The sequence below is a fragment of the Podarcis filfolensis genome, assembly GCF_964270895.1.
Source record: "Podarcis filfolensis genome assembly, chromosome: 14".
Taxonomy (NCBI): Eukaryota; Metazoa; Chordata; class Lepidosauria; order Squamata; family Lacertidae; genus Podarcis; species Podarcis filfolensis.
The window spans coordinates 48,792,457-48,817,650 of record NC_139616.1 but is presented as its reverse complement, the minus strand read 5'-3'; the positions used below and the strand labels follow the sequence as shown (position 1 = coordinate 48,817,650).

Below are 25,194 nucleotides of genomic sequence, written 5' to 3'. Positions count from 1 at the left end.
CCAAGACCCTTCCACAGGGTCCAGCGGGGAGAGCCCAGGACCTCTGCTGGCCACGCCCACTCTGCGCAGAAGACTTCCGCTCAGGGAGGCTAGGCGGAGACTTGGCGTCAAAGAGCTTTTATGTTGGAAGAAGTTCAGGAAATGCCCACTGACGGATTCTGCCAGTGACTGACACAGCCACGGAGAAAGGGCTGTCCAGCCAGGGAAAGGTTTAGCCAGACAACGTTGCCTAGAGCAGCAGCCCCCTTACGCACGAGCAACCCCCAATTCCCTTTACATATGTGTATGTGTGTCTTTGTGTGTGTGTGTGTGTCTGTGTGTGTCTCTCTGTGTGAATTTTGTCGCACAGGGTGCCACTGAAATTCAAGACTCTAAGGCAGGGGTCAGCAAACTTTTTCAGCAGGGGGGGCCAGTTCACTGTCCGCCAGACCTTGTGGGGGGCCGGACTATATTTGAGGGAAAATAATGAAAGAACCCATAAAAAACCCAGAGATGCATTTTAAGTAAAAGGACACATTCTACTCATGTAAAAACACGCTATTCCTGGACCATCCGTGGGCCAGATTTAGAAGGCGATTGGGCCGGATACACCCCCGGGCCTTCGTTTGCCTACCCATGCCCTAAGGCAGTGGTGTCCAAACTTTTTTCAAAGAGGGCCAGATTTGGTGAAGTGAAGGGCTGTAAGGGCCAACCAAAGTTGCTGACCTTTTTTAAGGATTGAAGTTGTTGAGCTCAGAAAATAAACTGCCACAGGGCCTGGATTAAACAGGCCGGATTAGGCTACGAAGCGGACTTTGGACATGCCTGACCTAAAGTCTACCCCTGCTCCTTGAGTGCTGGGTGGAGAGACATTCCTGCCTCATTCCCGCCCCCTCTGGCACAGGAAGTTGTGGGTTTGGATTACTCTACCTGTCATAAATCCTCCCGGGTAGCATGTAAACAGGAACTTGTCATAGCACTCTGCCCATGTCTAAATTTGAGTATTTCCCTTTATTGTGGGAAATTGAAGAGAAGGCTTACTCATGCTCTGAGATGCGGAGAATATTTTTTAAAAAGCAAATCTGTTTCCTAGCACCTTGTGCCTAAACCACCAGCAAACATTAAATTGTAGATTAATATCTATGCCATTCCATAAAAACATAACAGGGTCTCAGGGAATTTGTCTGGCTCTATTCAGTTCTTTGGGTTTTGCCACTTATCCTTTTGGCTTAATCAGTGTTAAAGTCAAACAAGCTTTGGTTGCTGCAAAAGCTTTTTAGCAAACAGAAAGGCTTGTGGTTTAGAGCAAATCGGCAGTCATTCTGCAGACTCGGCAATGCAGTTTCTCAAATTTTATTTTATGCTAAATAAAACAAGTAGTACTATTGAATGGTGCATGTGCTGTGAATATTACTATTGATAACAGCAGGAAAGAGATGGGTTGCGTGAGACTTCAGGTTTGCACATAGTACAGATTGACATGTTTAATTTATTCAGATGAGTGTTCAGACCATCGTAAATAGAGCATTGTGATGCTAGGCCTGTCTGTCTGTCTCTCTGTGATCACTCGTGGCCAAGTAAGATTGTCTTCTGTGAACGCAGTCTTAGCGGTGTGTCCGTAAATGACTGTGGAGGCCAATTCTGGATCTGCACATCCTTCCACAGTGGGAACATAGGTTTCCGGACGGGAGTTGATCACAATGAGGATTTTCCAAATGTGCTAAGGCATCCCATAGAGGACACTAGCCTGGAAGTACAGGTGTCTTATGTCAGGTGGCCAAAGCTTGGACTGCATCTGTCCACTCCTTCTCCCAAGCTCTTTATCTGGGTCATCACTTGATATAGTCCCCCTGTCATGAAGATTTTATTTATTCATATCCTGGCCTTCCTCATAAAGAAATTGAAGGCGGCAAACACCAACAGGCTAGATATTTTTATTTTATTTAGTTTTGTTTCAACACCCATTTAAAAAACCACTAAGAACATGACATTTAAAAACAATCACAACTAATATTTTTAAGATTGCAGGTTAAACTGCAATAATTTTAAGTTCTTCTTGATGTTAATAACAAGGGAGATGAATGTACCTTACTGAAGAGGGCAGAGAGCCACCACCAAGAAGACCCTGCCATGCCAACCAGGCAGCAGCCAGCAATATATGATATGGGGTTTCCCAAACTCATTTTGGGATACAGGGGCATATATACTTCAGTTGTTTAGGTTGCTCTTTCAGCTTTTGTTTTCAGACTTTCAAGGGAGTAAGCAACTGGGAGTTAGTAACCAACTTTAGCCCTGTAACTGATACAGTCATGAGTAAACGTGAAGCTGTGGTGTGTAGAATGCATAGTTAACCCAGGGGAGTTATCCCAGGAGAAGTGCAGGTCTGATTTTAATATAAATGGGAGTTAAATTAAAATATTATTTGTCCATGAGGAACTTATAATAAAGTCATTGCAGTAACCTTGGTTTACGTAAGGCATATCTGTGAGGTTCTGCTGTAACGAAACACACATGAAGTAAGAAGCATGGCACAGACGTAAAGGAAGTAGTAGTAGTTGTTGTTGTTTACCCTGCCCATCTGGCTGGGTTTCCCCAGCCACTCTGGGCACCTTACAGCATATCTAAAAGCATAATAAAAACATCAAGTTTTAAAAACCTTTCAGTACAGGGCTGTCTTCAGATTTCTTCTAAAAGTTGTGTAATTCTTTATCTGCTTGACATCTGAAAGGGAGGGTGTTCCACAAGACGGGCACCACTACCGAGAAGGCCCTCTGCCTGGTTCCCTGTATCTTTGCTTCTCACAGTGAGGGAACCAGCAGAAGACTCTTGGAGGGGGACATCAGTGTTTGGGCTGAGTGATGGGGGTGGAGATGCTCCTTCAGGTATACTGGGCCGATCAGCTCCAACACTTTGAATTGTGCTTGGAAACGTACTGGGAGCCAGTGAAGATCCCTTAGGACTGGTGTTATATGTGTGCAATGGGAGTGAGTTATTTAATCAAAAAGTTAACATAAGAGTTATACGTTATACTTAACAAAATTATAAAGGTGGTGACATATGTGTAAATGGGAAAACCCAAATTTAATTTTATTTAAGTAGCATAGTATGTGGGGGCTTCAGTCTTTCTAGATCTAGAATTTCTCTGATTCATATTTCTGTGAGTGAAGGCAGAAGTGTGCCCAATGAGAGATAGCAGTGATATTTATTTTCCGTAATGCAAGCACAATGCTTTTGAATTCATTTCTGTCTGCCCCTCTCTCACATGCACATCTTGGATAGTAAAAGGGATACTTCTGAATCTATAAGAAGTCAAAGTTCATAACATCCTTCATAAAGTTCATTACCACTTCACAACAGCTCCTTGATTTCACATTCTCTGTATATTATTGTTCTTAAGGTCAGCAGTAGTTTCCATTTACCAGAGCGCTAAGCTTCACTTGCTCTTGGAATTTATTTCCATGCCTGAGTGTGGGAAGGATCAAGGGTGGAAAAGAGATCAGCTCCCAAGATGTATCCTCATGTTCTCAACCAGGCTGTGATGTTCTTAAGAGCTGCTTTATGGCATATATCCAGAAATATATATTAGCCTCTTAGATACATTAGCCTGTTTACCTTTGGCTGTTAATTATGTCTCTGAAACAGGCAGCCTTCAAGTTTGAAGTCCTTTTTCTTTGACTTCTATGTTTAGACACCTTAATGAAGAGAATAAATGTGAAAAGTGGAGACTTGAAAATATTTAAAGCATAATGCATTTGCTTCTCTCATTTACTTTGTAGTAGATTTTATTGTCTGTCTGCTCAGAGAATGTAATAGAGAATGCAGTGAAGAATATAAAACTCACAACTTGATTGACAGGACCCAGCTTCTCGTTGACAGATCCTCATCATGTGTGATTGGGTTGTTGGCTTCAGGTAATTGGCATGCAGAAAACGGTGTGATAGAGTTTTGCTGAGCTTCCTTCAGTGACACATGGATATCATTGACTTGATGATGCATTTCTTTGGGGTTGCCTTATCAGTGCTTTCAATGTAGAGCCAATAAGATAGCCTTGCAGGCTGCAGGACATTGTGTGAAAACTGTGAGGACATCTGAAATAGCTTCAACATATTGGGAGATAAACCAGATCCATTCCCTCCCTCCCCCCCAAAATCTATTTGTTTGTTGTTGCATCTTCTTCCAAGGAATGGAGAGTGATGTGTATGGTTTCCCTTACATCCTCACACCAATCTAGTGTGGTAGCCTAGGCTGAAAGATGGTGACTTGGCCCCGTGAATTTCATGACAGGGGAGAAATGAATCTGGATTTCCCTGGTTGTAGTCCAACTCTCTAATAGAGTCTTGTCTACTACAACATTGGCTTGTGTGTTTTTCTTCGGCTTGGAAAAGGAGTTACTTGTACCCACAGGTAAGCCTTGTCTATACATGAAGCACTACAAGTGTTTGTACACAACCTTGCCTGCTTAGGAAAAAATGCTGAGAATCCAGAACTACTTTTGTAGAACTTGTATCTTTCTCCGGCACCTGTGTCAGTCTTTCCAGTGCAAAATTTTTAGATGTAGTTTCTGACAGTGTTGAATGCAACATGAGAAATATCCCATGAACCTGCTAGTCCCAAGTCTGTCTTCTCCTTTGTGCCAGTCCTCTAGACACAACTTTATGTCAGCTCCATCAAAGTGCTGGTCTCGAGTCAGGCTACTCTCCTTTCACAAATCAAAGTATGGGATCACAGCTTAATTTAACCTCTTATCTCATGGAGCACTTCACCGTGGCAGAATTCTAATTTCCAAGGCACCTGGTATTGTGTTATGCCTGATAATGCCACTAGCTTAGACTGAGAATGTGTCTATTTACTGGTGCCCTGCATTATAACTAGCCCTTCCATTTTTTCTTTCAGAGCATTTAAAACCATATTACTCCATTTTCAATATCTTTTGCAGCTTCAGACAGAGGTGTGCACATTTGATTTGCACCCTTCCAGCAATGTTCTCTTTCCCAGCCGAACTCTTCCCCCTCCCCCCCCAAAGGTTGTTTTAGCTCAGTAGCACCCTCACCTTCTTTTCTAGCTCACTCCTTCTTAATGTGCTTTCGTCTCTCCATTCTGTTTCCCTGTTTCCTATTTATAGACTAACTTGCTTCAGCGGCAGTCAATTAGAACAGCAGTGAATCCTTTAAAAGGAGGATGCCAGGAGGGAATATATTTGTTGATTTGCTTGCTCCCGGGGAATCAGATTGATAGTTTAGTTGAAGCCCTTGCAGCACATTAAAAATTCTCTTGGGTTTTGTTGATTTTTGAAATACATTTTCATATATTAGGAGACAAAAAGAGGGGGAACACTTCATTTCCATGCAGTGCAGAATGCAAAAATATCAAGAGGCAAGTAGTGGGGTTCTTGTTTTTCTTGGAGCCTTTAACATAAAAAATCCTTGAGGAAACTTATTGGTTTGTTTCCTATTCATTTATTTATTTTTACATTAGTATCTCACTTTTGACGAGTTAACAAAGTACTCCCAACATTAATGCAGTTCTTTTGCATTTAAAATCTTTAAATCCAAAGCTAAAATCAGAAAAGAAAATGGGAGATTAGATGGGTGGAAAAGTGGAGAGCTGGTTGAAAAGCAGAATTATAAAAGATAAGGCACAGCAAAAGGGTGATGGTGTATATGACTAATATAGTTTCTATTGAGTTGCATCTCCTTGTTATAATTTTATGAAAGTGTAGTCTATAAATATTTATATAAATAAATATCATCTTCCTACCCGTCCTGTTTATTATTATTGGTGGTGGTGGTTACGTTGGAATTATTTTCCTCTTTTCCTTCATCGAGCTCCTTCCCATTTCATCCATCATTAAGAGACAATTAGGTCACCCATTGAGCTTCGGGATTTGAACCTGTTTATCCCAGATCTTAGTCCAGTACTCTAACCACTATGCCACATGGGCTCCAGGCACCTTCTAGGAATCTCAGATCTAGTTTTTATCACTATAATATTAATGTTTCCATTTATATACCACTTACAGTCTGAAAGATCTTAAAGGAGTTTACAGTATACACACTGATAATATAAGTGTGTGTATACATACATACATATATAAACACACACACAAGCACCAATAACACTATGTCAAATGAATCACATAGCAAAGTACATAAACAGTATCCAAAAACAAAATATAAATAAATAAGATTAGAGAGTGTTACAAGGCAGTATAATGCAGTTTTTCAAACAACACAACATTCATGCAATGTAACTCCATCTGTTTCACACAGCCACTACAACCATTCACTACTTGGAGCATTACCTTTAACAACCGCTCATACATCATTTATTGTTAATAATGACAAAAAATAATAACAACTGTTGCTCTAAAAAATACGAGTGGGTAGCATGTCTCTGGAGAGTTTATGGTCTAAAATTTGATAAAGAGGAAACAACTGCGTAAGGGTCAGAATATATAGGCAGGAATAAATGGGAATTTATTTGAGTTAAGCATCCTCAGGCTTGGTTACAGTAGGATGGGGTGGAGTGCCTATAATCCTCCACATAGTGCTTGGCCCCAGTTCCCATAATCGCTGGCTGTACTGGCAAGAGCTGATGGGAACTGGAGTTCCAAAAGGAACAAGTTCCCCATCCCTTAAGTAGGGCATGGAACTAAGATGTTTTATCAAGCAAAGGTTTCACATAAAAGGTAGGTTTAAAGAAGGAATTGAAAGAGAGCTAGTTTCGTACAGACTTAAGAGTAGGATAGGGAGAAATGGTTGAGCTGTTGGAGGAAGCATGAGACTTGTGGACAGCTAAAGGGAATGGAATTGAAGGACATATACAGGAGTGAAGAAATAGAGGCACAAGGCCATGGAGTTTGTGCTGTATCAATGAATGACTAGGAAGCCAGTGTAGGAATTTAAAGAGGGATGGAGCATGTCTGAGTAACCTGTGTTGATGATGCCATTTAAAGGGGGTTAGAAGGATCAAAGTTTGGTCCTGGGCATGGACATGTGGAGTTGTAGCCAGTGATAGTCCTACTCAGAGTTGACCTATCAAAATTATAATGCACATGACTAAGTCCTACTTTTGCTTTTCTTTACTGTTCAGTTCTCTGGTTAGCCCTCTTTATATCCATTTATGCCAAGGGAAGAGGAAAAGAGATGGTAGGCTGTTAATAGAAAAGTTACATAGTGAAGGACATACAGTGAACCGAGTGGGATGCCCTTGTTGTTCTTGCATGCTAAGCATGTAAATTTGCCAGCTGTGATTTGTGTGTGTCTGCATGATGAGAACAATTTTGTGTCCGGTATTGGGGGGGGGGCAGTGCTTTAGCATCAAGCTTCTTGAGTCCCAAGGATGTCAAATGACTCCCTTGGAGTCCATCAGTATCAGAGGTTCACTCAGCCGTGACTGCAAGATGCTGTCCTAGCTGCCTTGCAACTCCAACAGCAGCTGGCTTGGCAGAGTTTCATCAGTCATGTTGCCTTTTTCTGTCAAGGAGAGAGCTGCAACCCGACAGTTTTGCTTGGCAGCATGCTAGCTCCCCAGAGGCAACAGTGCCATTGGCTTGGAATAGGGGCACCATACAAAATAAGTGTGTGTTTACAGAAAGCATAGTATTCCCAGGAGACTCTTGCTGATCCTTTTGATCTTTGTATTTTGTCTTCTGTGTAGCCAAGGCTTCTGAAGGAAAACAAGAAGGAAGAAATGAGCAGGCTGTAGTGCTGGGACTTGCTCTCTTTCCTCCCCCAATGAGATTTAGAATCTGTATTTTCTTCTGCAATAAAGAGTATGTGTGAAAATAGAAACCCAGAAACACCTGAGTTGCGCCTCTGTACCTTCCTGCTGGAAGGTGAAGCAACCTTTCCTTCTTGAACCCAGGAGATGGGCAGATGCAGCCCATGAGTAGGAAGTTTGTTTGTTTGCTTGTTAACAGTTACACCCACTCTTTCAATCATATTTATCAGGTTGGCTTGCAATAAAATAACAAGCGCATAAAAATAAACAGATGGTGATAAAAATAAGCTAAAACAGCAAAACTGTAAAAGCAAGATAAAAAAATATTATGCAGCAGAATCCAAGAGATAGCAAAAAATCTAAAGCCTGGATTATTATTTTTAAAGTCTTCATCTGAAAGGGTGAATACCTGGTGAGCCTATCTGGAAACAGTGTTCAAAATCAGGACACCACTACTGAAAAGGCCCTTTCCTCAGTGATCTTGGAGGACAGACATGAGAGTGGGATTGCCGCTCCCTCTGGCAGGACAGGGTTCACTTTCATGATCCTCCTGGGCCAAGGGCCATTGTAGTCTCCCCAGACCAGCTTTGGTCCAGGACAGCTGAGCTGGAGCTCTGTTGGAGCTCTGCATGAGCAGCACTTTCACTTCTACTTTTTAGGGGTGGGGGATCTATTTCCTCCTCCCCTTCCTTCTCCTTCTCCTTCCTGTGCTGTCCTCTCTTTCTCCCTTTTCTCCCCATTCTCCCACCCAATCTGATCCTTAGTGGGTCAGCAGGGGGAAGGCTGCAAGCTCAGCCCCTTGGACACCTGGAGAAAGCACAGGCTCCCAGCCAAAACCTGCGCAGGAGAATGCAAGAGCTCTGAGATGGGGACCGATCGTGACCACTTGGCAGACAAGCTGGTGCAATTGCTCCTTGCATTTGCAGACAGACACTTTGAAGTCATGCGGTCAGGAAAAAGCAGTTGGAGAGCTTGCAAAGGCCTCAGCAGGGGACAAGCCGCAGCACAAGTTCCCCACTTTTCAACCCTTTCAGGGCAACTCTAAACTGCTTTTCCTTTTTGAGCATATTCCACATGTGCTGGAAGACCTTATTTGGCTTTCATGGTGACATAGGCTAGGACAAGTAGGCTCTGGAATTTTGGTGTTCCGTGTGAAATCTGTGTGGACATGTATTTGTAGTACTACTGTTACTCATCCAAAATTGGGGAGGCAAAAAGATGTACAAAACTGAAACCAGAGCCCAGTATGGTTAGCCAAGTAAGAGAGATACTATGGGTCTAGTGATATCCCTGGTTTCTAAGGTACACAGGAAACTGCCTTAAACTGAGTCTGTTTTAAGTCGGCTTTATCTACACTGACTGGTAGTGGCTCTTCAGGACTTCAGATGAGGTCTTTTAAAGACCTACCTGGAAATGCCCATGGAACCTAAGGCTTTTTGTATGCAAAACATGTACTCTGCCACTGAACCACAGCTCATTCAAAGTCACTTGAATGGCAGATGTGCCTGGAAGATCTCAGGGTCATGAATGCAGGATGTTCAGGATGTACCACCATCTCTAGTCCTAAATATGTATGTTTTTGACATCACAAGAACCTTGAAGTTTCATGCTTATTGAAGCTCTCTATGCAGTGAATTTCAATTTTATGTCCATGACTCAGCTTGGCTTTTGTGGCAGCCATGTATGTAGTTATGGGTGGGATCTTCCTTCATCTCTGTATGGTTATTGCAAGCAGGCCAGCATGCTTCATACCAGGCATGTTTTCAAAGTTAGCATCTGAAGCAAGCAAGCAATTAAATCAAATTAGATTAAATTAAATTCAAGAGAGAACATCTCTCCTATTTCTCACTTATATGATACACTACCAGGGATCCATAACATTCTCGGTTCCTTAAAGTAATATGGAAAACATTTGTCTAATATTCTCTGTTTTTCCAGTTGACTTTCTGAGGAAGTCTGAGAGTTAAGTAATAGATTCAAAGTGCAGTCATCAATTGATGAGTTGACATGGATTGTTGACTTTATCAGCATCTACCCTTTGGGGGTATTTGTCAATGATGGGAAAAGACGATGTTCTGTTTGTGACTGCCACAAGACTATTGATGCTCAGAATTCACACATCCAGGTTGGCATCCATGTGTCTCAAGAGACAATGGGGTGTGCCTCTGAGAGTGAAGCCAAACTGCTGTGGCCGCAGAGACTGGTAACTCGTAACTGCTGCCTTCCACGTTGTTTTTGCTGCATTAGCAGCACCAAAGCGACCTCTCCGGAGCACAGACCTGGGTAAGAAGTATGGAGGTCCTGGGCTGCCCCGATGACAAGACTTCCTTCTTGGTCTTGCTGATATGGTCCAGAGGAAAGTAGAACAATACATTTGGCATCAGCTTGGCTGCAGCAGTTGCTGGAAGGAGGCATACAAGGTGTCATCCAGGTAATAACTCCAATTTCTACATGAGTAATGTCATATGTGGATCCATTCTGATCATTTCCAGCATGTAGCTTTAAAATAAACATCAGCTAAACATGCTAGTGCTGTTCCACAGGATGTATTCACTCATACTGTTTACTTCTGAATCTTTCTTCTGTTTAATTAAAGGTACTGGGTAATTTTTTTGTGTGACGTGTGGTACGAAAAGGCTAATTCGGTAGCTTTCCCTAACTATTGAAATTTGGCATAGTACTATAAATTGTCATGTTTTACTGGTGGAAATTACTATTCATACCAGCTTTCACAATATTTTAATACACTGAATTGTACTATGCAAATAAACTGAAGTCTAGCAGTGCAACTGTTGGAACATACTTTTGTCACAATACTTTCCACCCACACAATCAAGCTTTTCGCAGCTGTTTGAAATCAAATCTGGTTTCAGCAAACCCAGAAAATGTATGAAAATATCACATACAAGAAGGTGAATACATTTTTGAGTGTCTTTTAAAAATGTTATATTGGCACCTTTTTCAAATACAAGACTTGTATTTTTTAAAAATGATATTTATTAAGTTTTCCAATTTAACAATCCAATAAAAACCACATTAAATCATTCCAAATTATAATACAACAAAACAGCCAAATAATCATTCCAAATTATGTATCTTTGGGTGACTTCCCATGCTCTGAAATTCCTTTAGTAAATTAAGCCATTCCTTCCTTGATTTTAGCTGGAACCCCAGATTAGCAGAACTACTTTTGCTGTTCTTATAAGAAAATGAGAGAGAATGGCACAGCTATATCACCTTCAATGGTTTGTCCAGGGTTCTATTTTTTTTTCATAGAGGACAGCAAATGTAGATGTATTCTTTGAGCAGGTGGTTCAGCTGTGATTGTATTATGCTCGACACAGGTATGAACCTAGCTAGACAATGTTGCTGTCTCCCCCAAATCAAAAGATTGTGATTGTTTCAGAGTGGTTGCAAGATAAATAGAAAAGGAAAGGAAAGTTTTTTGGATTTCATAGCAAACAGCCACTTGCTTAGCCTTATTGAGGTTCCATGTTTTTGAAACAAGATGCTGAAATAGGATTGGCTTGTGATTTCTCCAGTATAATTTTGTGAGATGCCTTTTTTATTGAAAATGCAGAGACTAAGAAGTGACTCCGAGATATTGATGAAACTTGACTGAGCTTCATTTCAAAAACCAGGGATTCATATTGGGTCTGTGACCTTGTAGGTAAAGAGGCCAATAATCGCCCAAATTGACTTGCTAGGTCTGTATACAGCTGTCTTATTAAGAGGAGGAAAATGCTGTGGGCTTTTGCTGTGTTAAAAGCCTAGAATTATGATTTGTATGTTGACTGTGCTCTCCAGAGCAGCTGTGTTACCATAGTGAGTGCCTCCCTCTTCTACTTCAAGTTGGAAAGCAAATAGATTGAAAAAGGGATTGACTGACTTGACTTGGTCACGTACCTGAGACAAAGTGGTGTGAAAGGGGAAGAGATGTGGGGGTCCCTGTTGGCATCTGTCTGTTTTGGGAGTGTGCCTTTGGGGTAAAGTTGCAGAGTTATAGCACCTGCTGATACGGGAGAGACATGTTTTATTGCAGGTGGGGCAGATAAAGGCCATCCAGTTGTGCTGCTGCAGATGCACATGGCGTTTCTTCTCTCTGCACTCCTCCCAGCAGTCATTCCTCCTGTGGTCACTGCTGTGGATATAAAACTTGATTGCCTATGTCCAGGCACTGTGATCATGGGTTCATGTCATGCTTTAAAATATTTAAAGGAGGAACCCAAGAAGGCCCCTAGATAATAACTTGGAATTGCGCTCTGGGCCCTAAGACTCTAGGTTTCACTGATTTCAGGTACGGGCCTTGCTTAGTCAAAGATAAACCATGTTTAAGTTCAGGGAGGAGAAAAAGTGTCCAGAGGTTGTCACTGTTGTTGTCATCTACATGTGCTGGAGAATTGAGCCTAGAAGGAACAGACCAGTTGGGTCTTTAACTCAGAGTCATGATGCCCCACAGGGCAGATGACACATATTTCATTTATTTCATATACCTTTGTGCCTCAGGGAATTAGTAAGTAGGCAGAGAATCAAAACTTAGAATGAAATAATTTATAGTTTATTAGAAAAGACAGAATGATTATGATGCAGATTCTAACAGAAGCGAAAAAAAGAATGGAGATGGCTATGCTCTGCCTCCACAGTTGGAGACACCAATGCTTCTGAATACCAGTTACTGGGAACCAAGGGAGGAGGGAGTGTTCTTGTGCTTATGTTCTTCTCACTGGTTTCCCACAGGCATCTGGTTAGCCACTGTGAGAACAGGAAGATGGACTAAATGGGCCATTGGCCTGATCCAGCAGGCTACTGTTATGTTCTCATGGTTATTGAGGCAAAGTTCAAAGTGGACTATCAACGTTTGGGGTCAAAGCTAAAAGGCAGTAAAGATAGGAGGTATTTAATACCAAATATTGTGAGAAGGTAGCAGACTCTTAAGGTTACCAGGCGTCCCTGTTTCCCACGGACAGTCCCCGGATTTACAAATCAGTCCCCATACAAAATCCCATCATTCCTACTGAAGTTGAAAAGTGTCCCTGGATTCATTGAAAAAAATCTGGTAACCTTACTCTAGGTGTAACTCCTGTTGAAGGAAGTGAGAATGGAAATGCCCATTTCTACGAAGCAGAGGGGAACAAACAGATGGAGAGAAGCACAAATATTGACCATGCAGAGTGAGGAGAAGCTCTTCTGTGAGAAACTGTAGTAAGTCACAAGGCTGTCCTTGGTACTCAGACTCTGGGGGTTGCTTATGAATTTTGGAGGATCAGGCACCCTGGCACATAGATAACAAGATGTTTCAACCAGAGGCAATAAGCATCCAGTGAAAAGGCTAAGATGGGCGAGTGAGGGGGATTGAAGCCTGATAGGTTTCATTGAGCAGCAAATGTAATAAACTATGGTGCCTCTTCTGGAGCTCTAGCTAGTCTGAGCAAAGAACGCAACAGAGCTGGAAAGGCGGTAAGGAACTTTGGAGGACAGGGGTTGGAGAACAAATAGCGAAGGGATCCAAGCCGATTAGGATGTGTTGCCCAATGGCCAGAGACTGCCCTGGAACATTTGGTTAGAAAGGCTAAGTATTTACTAGAGATGGAGGAGCCCAGAGCTTCTGTGACAACCGCACTCTGCTCTGGAGCAGCATAATCCATCAAAAAAGGCAATTGGCTCCCAGTCAGGCTCCAGAGAAGCAGTTGGGGGTGTTGATGTGTCCAATTTAACCACCTATTTGATAATGAATAGATTGTGCCTGAAACAATTTTTTATTTCTCAGGGATTTTCCATTGCAACTATTTCAAATTCAGTGGGTGGCCTTAATGGCTGCTTCACAGATTCTCGTCACAGATACAAGGAGAACAGTGCTCCTGGTCCTCTGTGATTTACTTACCTTTGTGTAATATTTCTCTTAGGTTTGTGTGCAAGTTTTATGGGAGAGCGAGAGAGAACAAACTGATGTAGCTACAATTACTGTTCCTTAGGAGATGCTTGAGGAGGGCCATTGAACTGAAAATCTTCACAGAGTAAGATAAGCAGAGAAATGTTCTCTCAGTGTCTGAAAAGATACTTGTGCTTCAAGTTAAGCTGCAGCACTGAGACAAATTGCATCCGCTTTCTGGCATTCTCTAGAAGGCTAGGCTGAAGCTCTGTGGTAAATTAGGAGCAGGGATCTGATCATATTTTCATATATACAATTAATAGGACTGTCCACCAATTAAATAGTTGTTTGATTAATGATTACTATAACAATTTAATGATCATTTAATTGATTCTTCAGTCTGGAAATTCTGCATGCAGCTGTGCTTACTATTTTGTTTTTGTTTGCAAGTATTGTATAATAGGCTCAGTAAGGCTGCCTTAGTTAAATCTGATTTTCCAAGCAGAACTTTGGGCTTTGAACTAACTCAGCCTCCTTTTGTTTTGGAATTTCTGTCTGCTTTCATAAACGAGTCTTCCTGTTCCATCTTGCTGCCCCTCGGTACCAGGTACAACTCCCCTTGGTACAGCCACTTTCAGATATTTCCCCTAAATACGCTCCCTTTATAGGCCATTTATTTCACAAAATTTATATTCCACTTGATGGTAAAAAAAACAACCAACCACAAAAATACCACACCTCAAAATGTTTTACAAAAAGAATAAAGCTGTCAGTAAAAATATTTAAGAACAACTATTCTGACAACCTTTTAGATCTCCATTCCCCAAGCTACTGGGTCCCTCCCTGGGATCAGACACCTCTTGTGGCCCAGAATTGACAACTTACAACTCTTTGAAACTCTCCACGGGATTGTCCAACTCCAATTCCTTGAGCTCTTCCCACTTCTCCTTTGGATCTGGCACTCCCTCCATAACACCTTTGTCGGACTTATGGGAATATTCCTATTTACTTCCACGAGGAGTCCCCATTAACTTATTTTGATTGTGTTTGCACTAGTGGGAATACAGGTATTTCACAGTGCTTCCATGTGTATTAAAATCATTTTGAGGCTTAGCTAGGTGCTCTAGAGAGCTGCAGAATAATGGGGTCATTTCTTTAAATTTCTGGAGCTGTGTATGCACTGCTTTGGACTGGTCTTGAGCTAGGAGGCAGCACTGTCCTCGCCAAGTGGTGCTTATTTTGGGACTTACAAGGATGGTCTGAAGGGTGGTCTGGCCATGCACACAAAACCGCAGGACCTTAAAAAAATGCAGCAAACATTTTGGTGGCACTGTTCACGTTGTTGTGTTTACCAGAGATGAAGTCCAGTGTATATTAGCCAAGAGCTGTCCCTTTTTGTCCCAATAAAATTAATGGCAAGTGCTTCATGGTTTGTGTTGAAAACTGAAAGTGCTATTAAGATATCGAAGACCATATAATGCAGCACCTTGGCTTAAGGTGCAGTTTGGCAGATATTCATGACATGGAAAGCCAATCTGTTCCACCTCTCTGAACGACAGGTTCCAAGGAACAATGGTGTATTTTCCCTTGGCTTTCTCTGAGGCGGCCCAGTACAACAACAGTCCAAGTGTGCCAGGATCAAGGGGTTCAACAGGCTGCTTTGTGCCTTCCCAAGTCTCTTTCCAGCTGCTGCTTTTAAGCTGTTACACCGGCTGGCAGCTTTCTTGAAGCACACTGATTAAATGATCCATTGGTTAAGTTCAAAGGTAGATTTCTCCTTCATAATTAACAGTGTTTGTGTGTGGCTGTCAGGCTGTTTTTGATTACTTTTGCATTTTATGTACCAAGATATAGAGCCAAAGATAGGGAACCTCAGGCTCAGAGACCAAATGTGACCCTCAAATCCTCTTGGGGCTCTCCCTAGGCCACATAGCCATGTCTTGTCCCTTTCTGGCACTGCTCTGTACTCTCTTCAGATGCTTTTGCCTAGGTGGAATGTGTCTTTGAACTGTGAAAATGTATTTGCTTGCCTAGATGGAGGATAGAGGGGGGTGCACACCTGTGCACAAATAGAAACCTGAGTTTTATGTGACTGGAAAGTAGCCTATTGTACAAAGGCAACCATCACGTCTATTACTTTGTCCCCTTTGGTCTCTGACTCCACCCACTGGCACATGTCCTCCTCTAGGTTTCCACAGGAAGGAATGTGGCACTTGGAGTGAAAAAGGTTCCTCAGCCTTAATATGGACCAATCCAAGTTGGTAAAAGTCTAAGTATGCTATGTCAACCGGACCACCATTCTCTACATGCTTGTTGACCTTGTAGAACTCTAATAGGTTGGTGAGACAAGACTTGCCTTTGCAGAAGCTGTGCTGGCTCTGCATCAGCAAGGCTTGTTCTTCTGTATGCTTGGTTATATTATCCCTAACAATACTCTCCACCAGTTTTCCTGGGATAGAAGTTAAGCTCACCGGCCTCTAATTTTCAGGAAAACTACCCCATTCCCTGATCCCAACAATTATATGACTTTTAGAAGACATCTGAAGGCAACCCTGTTTCGGGAAATTTTTAATTTTTAATGTTTAATGTTTTACATTTTTTTATGTGCTGTAAGCCACCCAGAGTGGCTGCAGAAACCCAGCCAGATGGATGGGATACCATCATCATCACCACCACCATCATCATTTTCAAAATTAGTGTTACATTGGCTCCTTGATGGTTCTCTGGTATGGAGGCTGATCTGAGGGGCAACTTACATCTTTTTGTTAGAATATTAGCAATTTAGTTGTTAGCTGACGTTCAGCACCTGTTGTTTGGATGGATATTGCACCAATATCAGAGTTTACTTACTCATTTTCACTGTGTTTATGTAAAGTCAGTTCCTTTCTTTGAAGAACTTTGTAATCACTGTTGCCAACAAAACTTATGATCCTCCTCCTTGTATCTCATTGTTGACTCCAGCCTTCTCATGTAATTCAAGCTAATTAAATATTGAGGGATAATTTGCTTCTAGGTGTCCATATATTTACACACAATCTCCCAGTATTTTAGCTCCAAACTTATCTGTAATTTAATTAGGACTCCCCTCTTGCTCACCCTCTACTCGCTGTTGTCTGCACAGGGCAGGCATACCCCGCAGTGTTTAATGAGTGTGTTTCCGTTTTCCCACACTGGGCTCCAGCTTTATATTAGAATCACATTCATTTTGTTTGAGCACCTCTTCATTTTAATAATCTGACATGATTGCAGGGTGTGCACAGCCAGGTTCTTTGACTTCACGGTAGCTCCCGCTGAACCCAGGGACCAGTGCAAGCTAATAATTGCGGTGTTTGCTTGAGAAGCTGAGCAACACGTTTTATGTTGAGCTCTTGAGACTATGATTTCTGTTTTGTTGCATTTCAGTGTGATTAGCTTTCGTGGCTTGATGCCCCCTCCCCACTACATCCAAAACCAGCACCATTTCTTTGTAGTGAACTACTTGCTGTTCACCAGTGTTTTGGATGCTGTGCTTGTAAATACCATTTCATGCAGTGAAGGGATGCTGTTCTAAAGACCCTGGAGAGTTTTAATGAGTATCTGCCTGGAATGACATGAATTAGTTTGTATGAAAGGCTTCCGTTCTCGTTGAGCTTGTTTATTCTGGTTTAAATGGGTTTCTGTGTCATCCGCTGAGATTATTTTTTAATCTTTTCTGTGTAGCTATAGGGAAGATGATTGGTCTCTGACATGATCTCATGAAAGAGAAGTGTGGTGGTGGTGGGAGAACATGTTTTTATGTTATTTCTAAAAGAAGATAAGAATGCCAGCTTTTCTTCTGAAATTCCAGTTGAAGACCTTCCATCCAAGTGACTTGATACAGAGATTATTTCTATGATGTATGAGTCCCTTCAACAAAACTGAGCAGTAGTGTTCCTTAACCAAGAGACCGTAATACTCCAGACAAACTTTTATTGCAGCATTTCTTTCCCCTCCTTCCCTCACTGAAGACTTCCCCCATTATGGTTCTTCCTTTGAGTCACCTTCTTCTGAAATGTATGCTGAGGTTGTTTTCCCATGAGTGCCTGTCAGCCTCAAAATAAAATAAAAAGTACTGCTCTAAAAGGGTGACATAATTATCATTGATGACTTGCATCAGCTTTCTCTAGCATTCTTTCTCCCTTCTTGAAGTTCTGGCTGGACTTCTGTTCATTTTAATATTGGCTTTTGAGGAGAAAACACTCAGACCCTAACATTTTTCAAACTTGGTCAAAATTTTGAGAGAAATTTGAGCTGAGGAGTGCGATGGGGAAGGTCATCTTGTGAGGATGCCTTCCTGTTTACAATTGATATGTAGCCCTAAGCTGAGCAGAGGTGACATGTTCACTGGGGTTCTTGAGTCACAGCTGAGCCCCTTTATCACTTTGTTATATTTACTCTTTTTTCCTCTCCACTTCTGTTTTTGCTGTTGTTGAATTCTTGAACATTCTCTTTCTTTCTTTTTGTATTGAAGGTTCAACTGTCCCAGACTTTAGAAGAAGCTGGGAATCAGAAACAAAGAGCAGACCTGGTAAGTGTTAGAGTTGGCTGATTTTTTAAATTATTATTCTTTGCAATACATGGTAAAAGTGGACTTTGGGGACAAGAATAATCTTTGAGCCACATCCATTCACTTAAAATACAAGATCTGCTCAGCAAAAGTCTAGTTAGCAAAGCAGTGCTCCAGTCAGCATGTCTATATGATGGTAGGTCTTATGGAAGCATGACCTTGCTGGTTGGGACTGATGGGACTTCTGCTCTAAAATAGTAGTCTTCTGCATTTTAAGGCCTTAGAACCACCATTAACCCAAACATGCATTTGAGAACCTATCCCAATTTTCTTTTCTTTTTTCACCCTATGCAGTATCTATATGGTTGGTAGTGCTGATGTTGTAGCCCATCTTAGATATACCCGTGACCTCATAGTGGATCATGACTTGCCAGTCAGAGACCACTGGTCGAAAATATCTGGCGGGTACCAGTTTGGCAAAGGTTGATCTAGAGCAGGGGTCAGCAAACTTTTTCAGCAGGGAGCCGGTCCACTGTCCCTCAGACCTTGTGGCGGGCCAGACTATATTTTGGAGGGAAAAAAATGAATGAATTCCTATGCCCCCCCACAAATGAACGAATTCTTATGCCCCACAAATAACCCAGAGATGCATTATAAATAAAACCACACATTCTAATCATGTGAAAACACCAGGCAGGCCCCACAAATAACCCAGGGATGCATTTTAAATAAAAGGACACATTCTACTCATGTAAAAACACGCTGATTCCCGGACTGTCTGTGGGCCGGATTGAGAAGGCGATTGGGCCGGATCCGGCCCCTGGGCCTTAGTTTGCCTACCCATGATCTAGAGAAAAAAACAAGCAAAAAGACATAGCTAGGTTCCTCTTTCTCATGGCAGAAGGTGGATGCGCCATTGGCCCATGCTTCCACCTGCCATATTTCCAGTTCCCATCTGAATCCCAGAGTTAAACTTTCTCTTCATGCTTTGGGATGCTTGGAAAGCATACACACATCTCCAGAGATGTCAGCTTCTGCAAGTTTCAAGTCAGGTGCAGAAGTGGCGAGAGAAAATATGCCACCCCACGCTTCCACTCTCTGGCTTGTCCAAGGACACCTTCAGTTGACAAATCCCTAAACTCTGGTGAGATAGATTATGCTGTGCTGCTCTGTGGAAGAACCCCTGTTTTTGCTTTCTACATGCCTTCTTAGAATAGAGCTGGAGGGCTGCATTTAATTTTCAGTAAAGGAGTACTTATTTCATGGCGTAAAGATTTGCAAATTTCATGGCACATTGTCTGAACCCGCGATACTCTGTGATTAAGCATTGACGTATTAACGTAGGAAAATTGCCTTGTCATATTCAAAAATAAATGGTGAATGCCCTGATGACTTTGAACAGAAATGCAGCCCTTTGTTTAATGTCAGATACTTTTCAGAGGTAGCAGTTCATTTATCAAAGCTATTAAATGGGGGCAATTGGTGTGATTATGCAGAATTTTCTGCAAACTGATTTCTATAATGTTTTACACCCCCCACATGTTTCTTGATTCCATTTGTTTTATCCCCTTCCACACATTCGTTGGCTGGAGGAACTGGGCTCTGGGTGGCTTGCTGTAAGAAAGAAAACTGTAATTTGTTTCTTCAGTATTGTTTGTTATATTCATCTGTTACTTCATTGTTTGTTCAAAACCTGCAAATAAGTAAACTAAAAGGTTTCACGGTCAAAACAGTTCAGTTCAAGCAGACCTAAATAGTGCAAAACAAATAGCATGAGCACCAAAAGTTTATGGGAATCTGCGTTTTTATTTATGAAAGTGAAAGGGACTTGTAGCACAGTCTGTCACTAAAAGAAATGTATGCAGCTGTTAGTGGTTAAATACTATACCAGTTGATGGAACTACCTGTTATAAAAGCCACATGCCTGGAGTGTTCACAAAATGTTAAAGTCTCGACAGGTTCTCTTCACATTTACAGACCGACCCATGTTCAGGGACTCGGGATGGAATGGGGAGCCACATAGCCTTGTAAACTAGAGCAATGTGTACCTGGATCTCAGAACCCAGTTCATGCACAGAAACCAACTCTTCCAATTGGTAGGCATTATGTGGCATCTAGATTGGCCAGACCTGGTACAAATATTAGAAGCTTGACCTTCTGTCCAGTGCTCTTGACTGGTAGATGTTCTTCAGGGTCTGCTGCAGAGAGAGGTTTCTCAGCATCCACTACCTGATTGTTTAACTACATGGTACGGATTGAGCCTAGGAATTGCCGTATGCGAAGGATGTTCTCTACCACTGAATTATGATGCTGAATTATGATGCTGACAGCCACAGTGGTATAAGAGCTATGAACCATGCCATTGACCATATAGATATAAAGGTGTGACCATTGTACTGTGAAAATACAGTACCCTGAAGATAATTACAGAATCCGAGGAGATATCCTCAAGAAATTATATCCCACATATAAAACATCTGTGGGAAGTGCTGGTCAGTTCTGAACAAATAGTTCGCATGAAACTTGGACAACTCCTGCAGGCCCCATTTTCAGACCTTGGACAGCTCTATTAATGCACTTTTGGTTTGGCTGCCAGCATGCTTGTGATTTCAGTAATGAGCTGCCATTTGCATGCCAAGGTCTTTCAGCTGCTTGTAACCATCTTGCAGTTCCAATTTTGGGCTTTCTGTAAGGACAGCCTGCCAGCTATGTCAGACTGTGCAATGGATGGTGTTTTCTGGAGGATTAGCTTCTTTCAGATCTGATGCAAAAATGGCGTTTAACTGAGATATTGAAACGGCTGTGATAACTCCATTTGACAACTAGTTTGGCTGCTCTAGGCCTACATATTATATTTTTCTTTTCTTTCTTTAAAATAGCCAGCATCTATTATGGGGCCTGTGTGTATGAAAAATATTTGAGTAGGAAATAGTTGTACTCATTCACAAAAAAATATTTTTGTAAGCATTCCAAGGGAGGGAGGGAGGGAGAAAGAGAGAGAAATACAGTGGTACCTCAGGTTACAGACGCTTCAGGTTACAGACCAGGTTACAGATCCTTTGGATGACCACCTGGGTGTTCCAGTAATTTTTGACGTTAAAGGTAAAGGTAAAGGGACCCCTGACCGTTACGTCCAGTCGCGGATGACTCTGGGGTTGCGGCACTCATCTCGCTTTATTGGCCGAGGGAGTACAACTTCCAGGTCATGTGGCCAGCATGACTAAGCCTCTTCTGGCAAACCAGAGCAGCGCACAGAAACTCCGTTTACCTTCCCGCCGGAGTGGTACCTATTTATCCACTTGCACTATGACATGCTTTCGAACTGCTAGGTGGGCAGGAGCAGGGACAGAGCAACGGGAGCTCACCCCGTCGTGGGGATTTGAACCGCTGACCTTCCGATCGGCAAGCCCTAGGCTCAGTGGTTTAGACCACAGCGCTTTTTAAACATTAAATAGTTCTTAACATGATGGTGTTGAAGCAGACATCCTCTTCCTACTTTTTTCTGTAATGTTGTGCTGAAACCCAGCTAGCTTTTTTTCTTTCAGATTTGCTTTAGGTGGTAGCACTCATTCGTCTGATGTTGGATACCGTATGACTCTTAGTCTCTCCCTTCCCTCTCTCCAATCCCTTTTCAACACCTCCTCTCCATTATTTCTCTGTTATCGAGTCCTTGTTAGTTTGATGCTAAGCTGCTGTGGCTGAAACGGTATGAAAAATGCTGCTCCCTGACCAGTGTTCTGACACATGTTGATATTGCTTTTCCACCAGTCACTCTGTGTGTGGGCTTACCACCGTGGTTGTCAGTAAAATGGCAAAAACACTTGTCAGGTGCTATCACATGGCTCAGTAGATTTTTGGGCTGTTCCATGTAATAAACAGCTCTACAAGCGACATCCCACATCTGCCCTGAAGAAAGTTTAACTCTCATTTCAGAGTTGTGGATCTAGTGATGTTTACCAGGATCCAAAGTCTGGCTGGCTTTGTTTCACATGGTTTGAGTGAGGAGTTGGGAAGCATATGTATGATTCCTGTACTAAGGTACATTTCAGGAACATACATAACTCTGATCTATGTTGGAACGATCACTTGAGATGGAAAGCATACATACATTAAAAAGCCTTTAAAAGTGTTTTTGTTTTTTTAATTTTTGTATTTATGTTGTGATACAACTTGAGATCCATGGATAAAGGGTGGCATATAAATTAAATAAATAAATAGCAAAAATGATAAATAAATTATGTTATCCTGATATGCAAGTAACTATGATCTGGAAAGAGAGGCTGGTCCCATCGTTATAGAACAGGGATGTGGTACCTGTGGCCTTCTAGGTGTTCTTGGACTGCAAATCCTATCATCCCTGATCACAGGCCACGGCTGGCACTGATGTGAGTTGTAATCCAGCGACATCTGGAGGATCACAGGTTCCCTAACCATGGTATAAAGCTAATGTATCTAATCCCTCATCATAGCCATTATGCTCCTGATATTGAATAGGCAGCAATTACTTCAAATTACACTCATAATCTAAGAGCATTGCCAGTGTTCGTCTCCTGAGTATCTACTGAATTAAAATCTGCCTGCAGTGTATTTGTGTATGCTTGTTTTGTAAGGAGCCACAGACTCTGCAGGTATGTTTTCAAAATAAAGATGCTGCAGTAAAGACCCTGCTTAACCTAATACTTACTTAATTTTGATATTGACCTCAAGAAGCAATTTAAGATTGTCAGCAGTGAAGCGGCAGTAAATCTATATATCTCATGTGCAGCTCACTTTTCCCCTAAATAGTTCAGGACAGCATGCTCTATCTTATCCCCTCAGTAATCCTGTGCAGGAGATCAGGCTAACAGAGGATAACTCTCCCAAGGTCATCCAGTGAGTTTCGTGGCTGAACTAAGGTTTGGAACTTGGCCCCAGGCTAATGTTCTTATCAGTACACTCCCTTGGTTCTGGGACAGTATTCCAAATGTAGGGTTTCACAGCAGGAAAGAGCCTACCCTGAGTTCTAGCCACCAAAGGTGAGAATGATATTAGTATTAGGCAGGTTAATACATGGCCTTTTTCACCTTGGGAACCTTGGATTACCAGAACTTTTTTATTCACCTACTGAATGCTCTGACACAGCTCTGGCCAGTAGTCATTGACTCATCATCTGGCAATCCGCTGGGCTTCACTCCTTGCCTTTCTCACTGTAGCAAGTGCCTTTTGCAGGGTGCACATTTCACAAGAGCCTCACACTTTGCAGTAATAACAGGCTCCATGTCTGTTATGCCCACCTCAAACCAGTCAGGGCACTGTAGCTCTCTTTTGCTTCAATGCTGTCTCTGGGGCAGTTCAGTAGAGCTTATTGGGCAGAATCAGAGAAGTATTCACAAACTTCAGGTATGACTGTTCTGGCAAAGTTGATCCAAAGCCATACTTTCTGCTTTGTACTGCGGTCCTCTTTATCTGGAGATGAATCTTGCTTACCTTCAGGGAGTGATCTGTGTCACAGTAGGTACTGTGGTAGCTCCGTGTGACATGAACACAGTTCAGTGCTGATCATCTGGTGACAATCAAGTCCAGTTGGTTCCAATGGCCTGACCTTGAATGTCTCCAGGACACTCAGGGTTTTGCCTTGGTAAAGAAGAATGTGTTTGTGATGCAAAGGCTGTGATAAGAGCACAGCTCAAGCAGCCTTTGTCCATTCTCATTTATGCTGCCAATACCAAAGGGCCTATTCAGTTGTCCCATGTGAGATGGTCGTTCCTAACTCTGGCATTGAAATCTCTCAACACTGATTAATTATTGCAGCAAGGGCTGCAACTTTGAAAGTACCTTACTTTTGGTTTTATTGTTTAATTATGCTTATGAGATAACCTGTTAATGCTAATGATTAAGGTTTATGTTCTTCTGTTGCACAGGGAAGCTACCCTGGACTAATGCCTGGCTGGTTTGTAGTGCCAAGCAAAGTCACATTGACTGAGCAGCTGCTAGAAGGCTTGGTGGTATCTGCCACCAAATGACATGTCATGTGTGTAGTTCAAAACTACTGTATCAAAGGATAATAAACCCGCAAAGCTAACTGACACAGTGTATTCCGGCGCATGATTCAATTACTTCTCTGCAGAAAGTCAGTTTACTACTTGAAGAAAAGAGAGAAATTTAAACAGCTCTAGCTAATTGCAGTTGACAAGACAAAGGCAGTTTGACTTTCCAGTATTAATTAGCAAACCCATACTAATTAGCTTGTATAAGCACAATTCATGCTTCTTTCTCTAAATGCAATTAATATTGCAACTGAAGACGTCTCTGGGCTGTGGCGCCGTATCATTAACATACTTCACCCTAATTAAGTATGGACAGCAGAGGCTGCAGAAATGAGTTTGTGATTATAGCCATATAGAAAATCCCTTCATGTTTCATATCTATAGTGAACTTGAGCCTGAAATTTATTTTCTAGTTTACGATAAATTAAGCTTCATTCCGGTGCAGTAAAGGGACTTTTATTTGTCTTGTTTTGTACTGTGTGCTTTTTCTCCCCTTGTGAAACCCCATATACAGTAGCACCTCGGCTTACGTTACCCTCGGCTAACGTAAACTTTGGGTTGTGAAAGCGGCAAACCCGGAAGTGTTTCGCGGCGCGCGCATGCGCAGAAGCGGTCCCTCCGGTTGCGGAAACCCCGGGATCCAACCAGAGCTCTGGAACGGATCCCGTCCGCAACCAGAGGTACCACTGTACTTGCACAGATGCATTATTTGTTCCTTTAGTTGTGTATCTGCACTTCCAGAGAGGGGGGATCAAGGAGTTTTTAACTTCACTTCTTTCACACTAGCAATACTTTTGTTCATAAGTGATAATCAAAAACTGTAATCTTCGCTGCTGTCCCTTATTGAAGCTAATGCCAGAGATGATATCACACCAATAAAATTGCTTTTGTGTTTAATGTTGCTTCCTTGCTGCAGAAAGTCCATGAGCACCTCTACTTATATATGAGACTTGCTGGCTCAGCAGCCCCTCTACTATAGAGAGTCTATAGCATAGTTGTAAAGCATTGCTTTACAGTGCCAGGTCTCTGGTGCTTCAGTTTTTCAGGTGATCTCAGGTGTGTGGGTTGGGAAT

At 42.1% G+C, this 25,194-nt stretch overlaps 1 protein-coding gene across 1 annotated transcript in view; it reads left to right on the top strand.

Annotated features, from left to right (window-relative positions):
* MAD1L1 (mitotic arrest deficient 1 like 1) overlaps window positions 1-25,194 on the top strand; it is a 461,411-nt gene that overhangs the window by 186,764 nt on the left and 249,453 nt on the right. Inside the window, exon 13 of the mRNA XM_083585714.1 lies at window positions 18,060-18,116. Within this exon, the coding sequence (XP_083441840.1) occupies window positions 18,060-18,116 (57 nt within the window). The remainder of the gene's footprint in view (window positions 1-18,059; window positions 18,117-25,194) is intronic.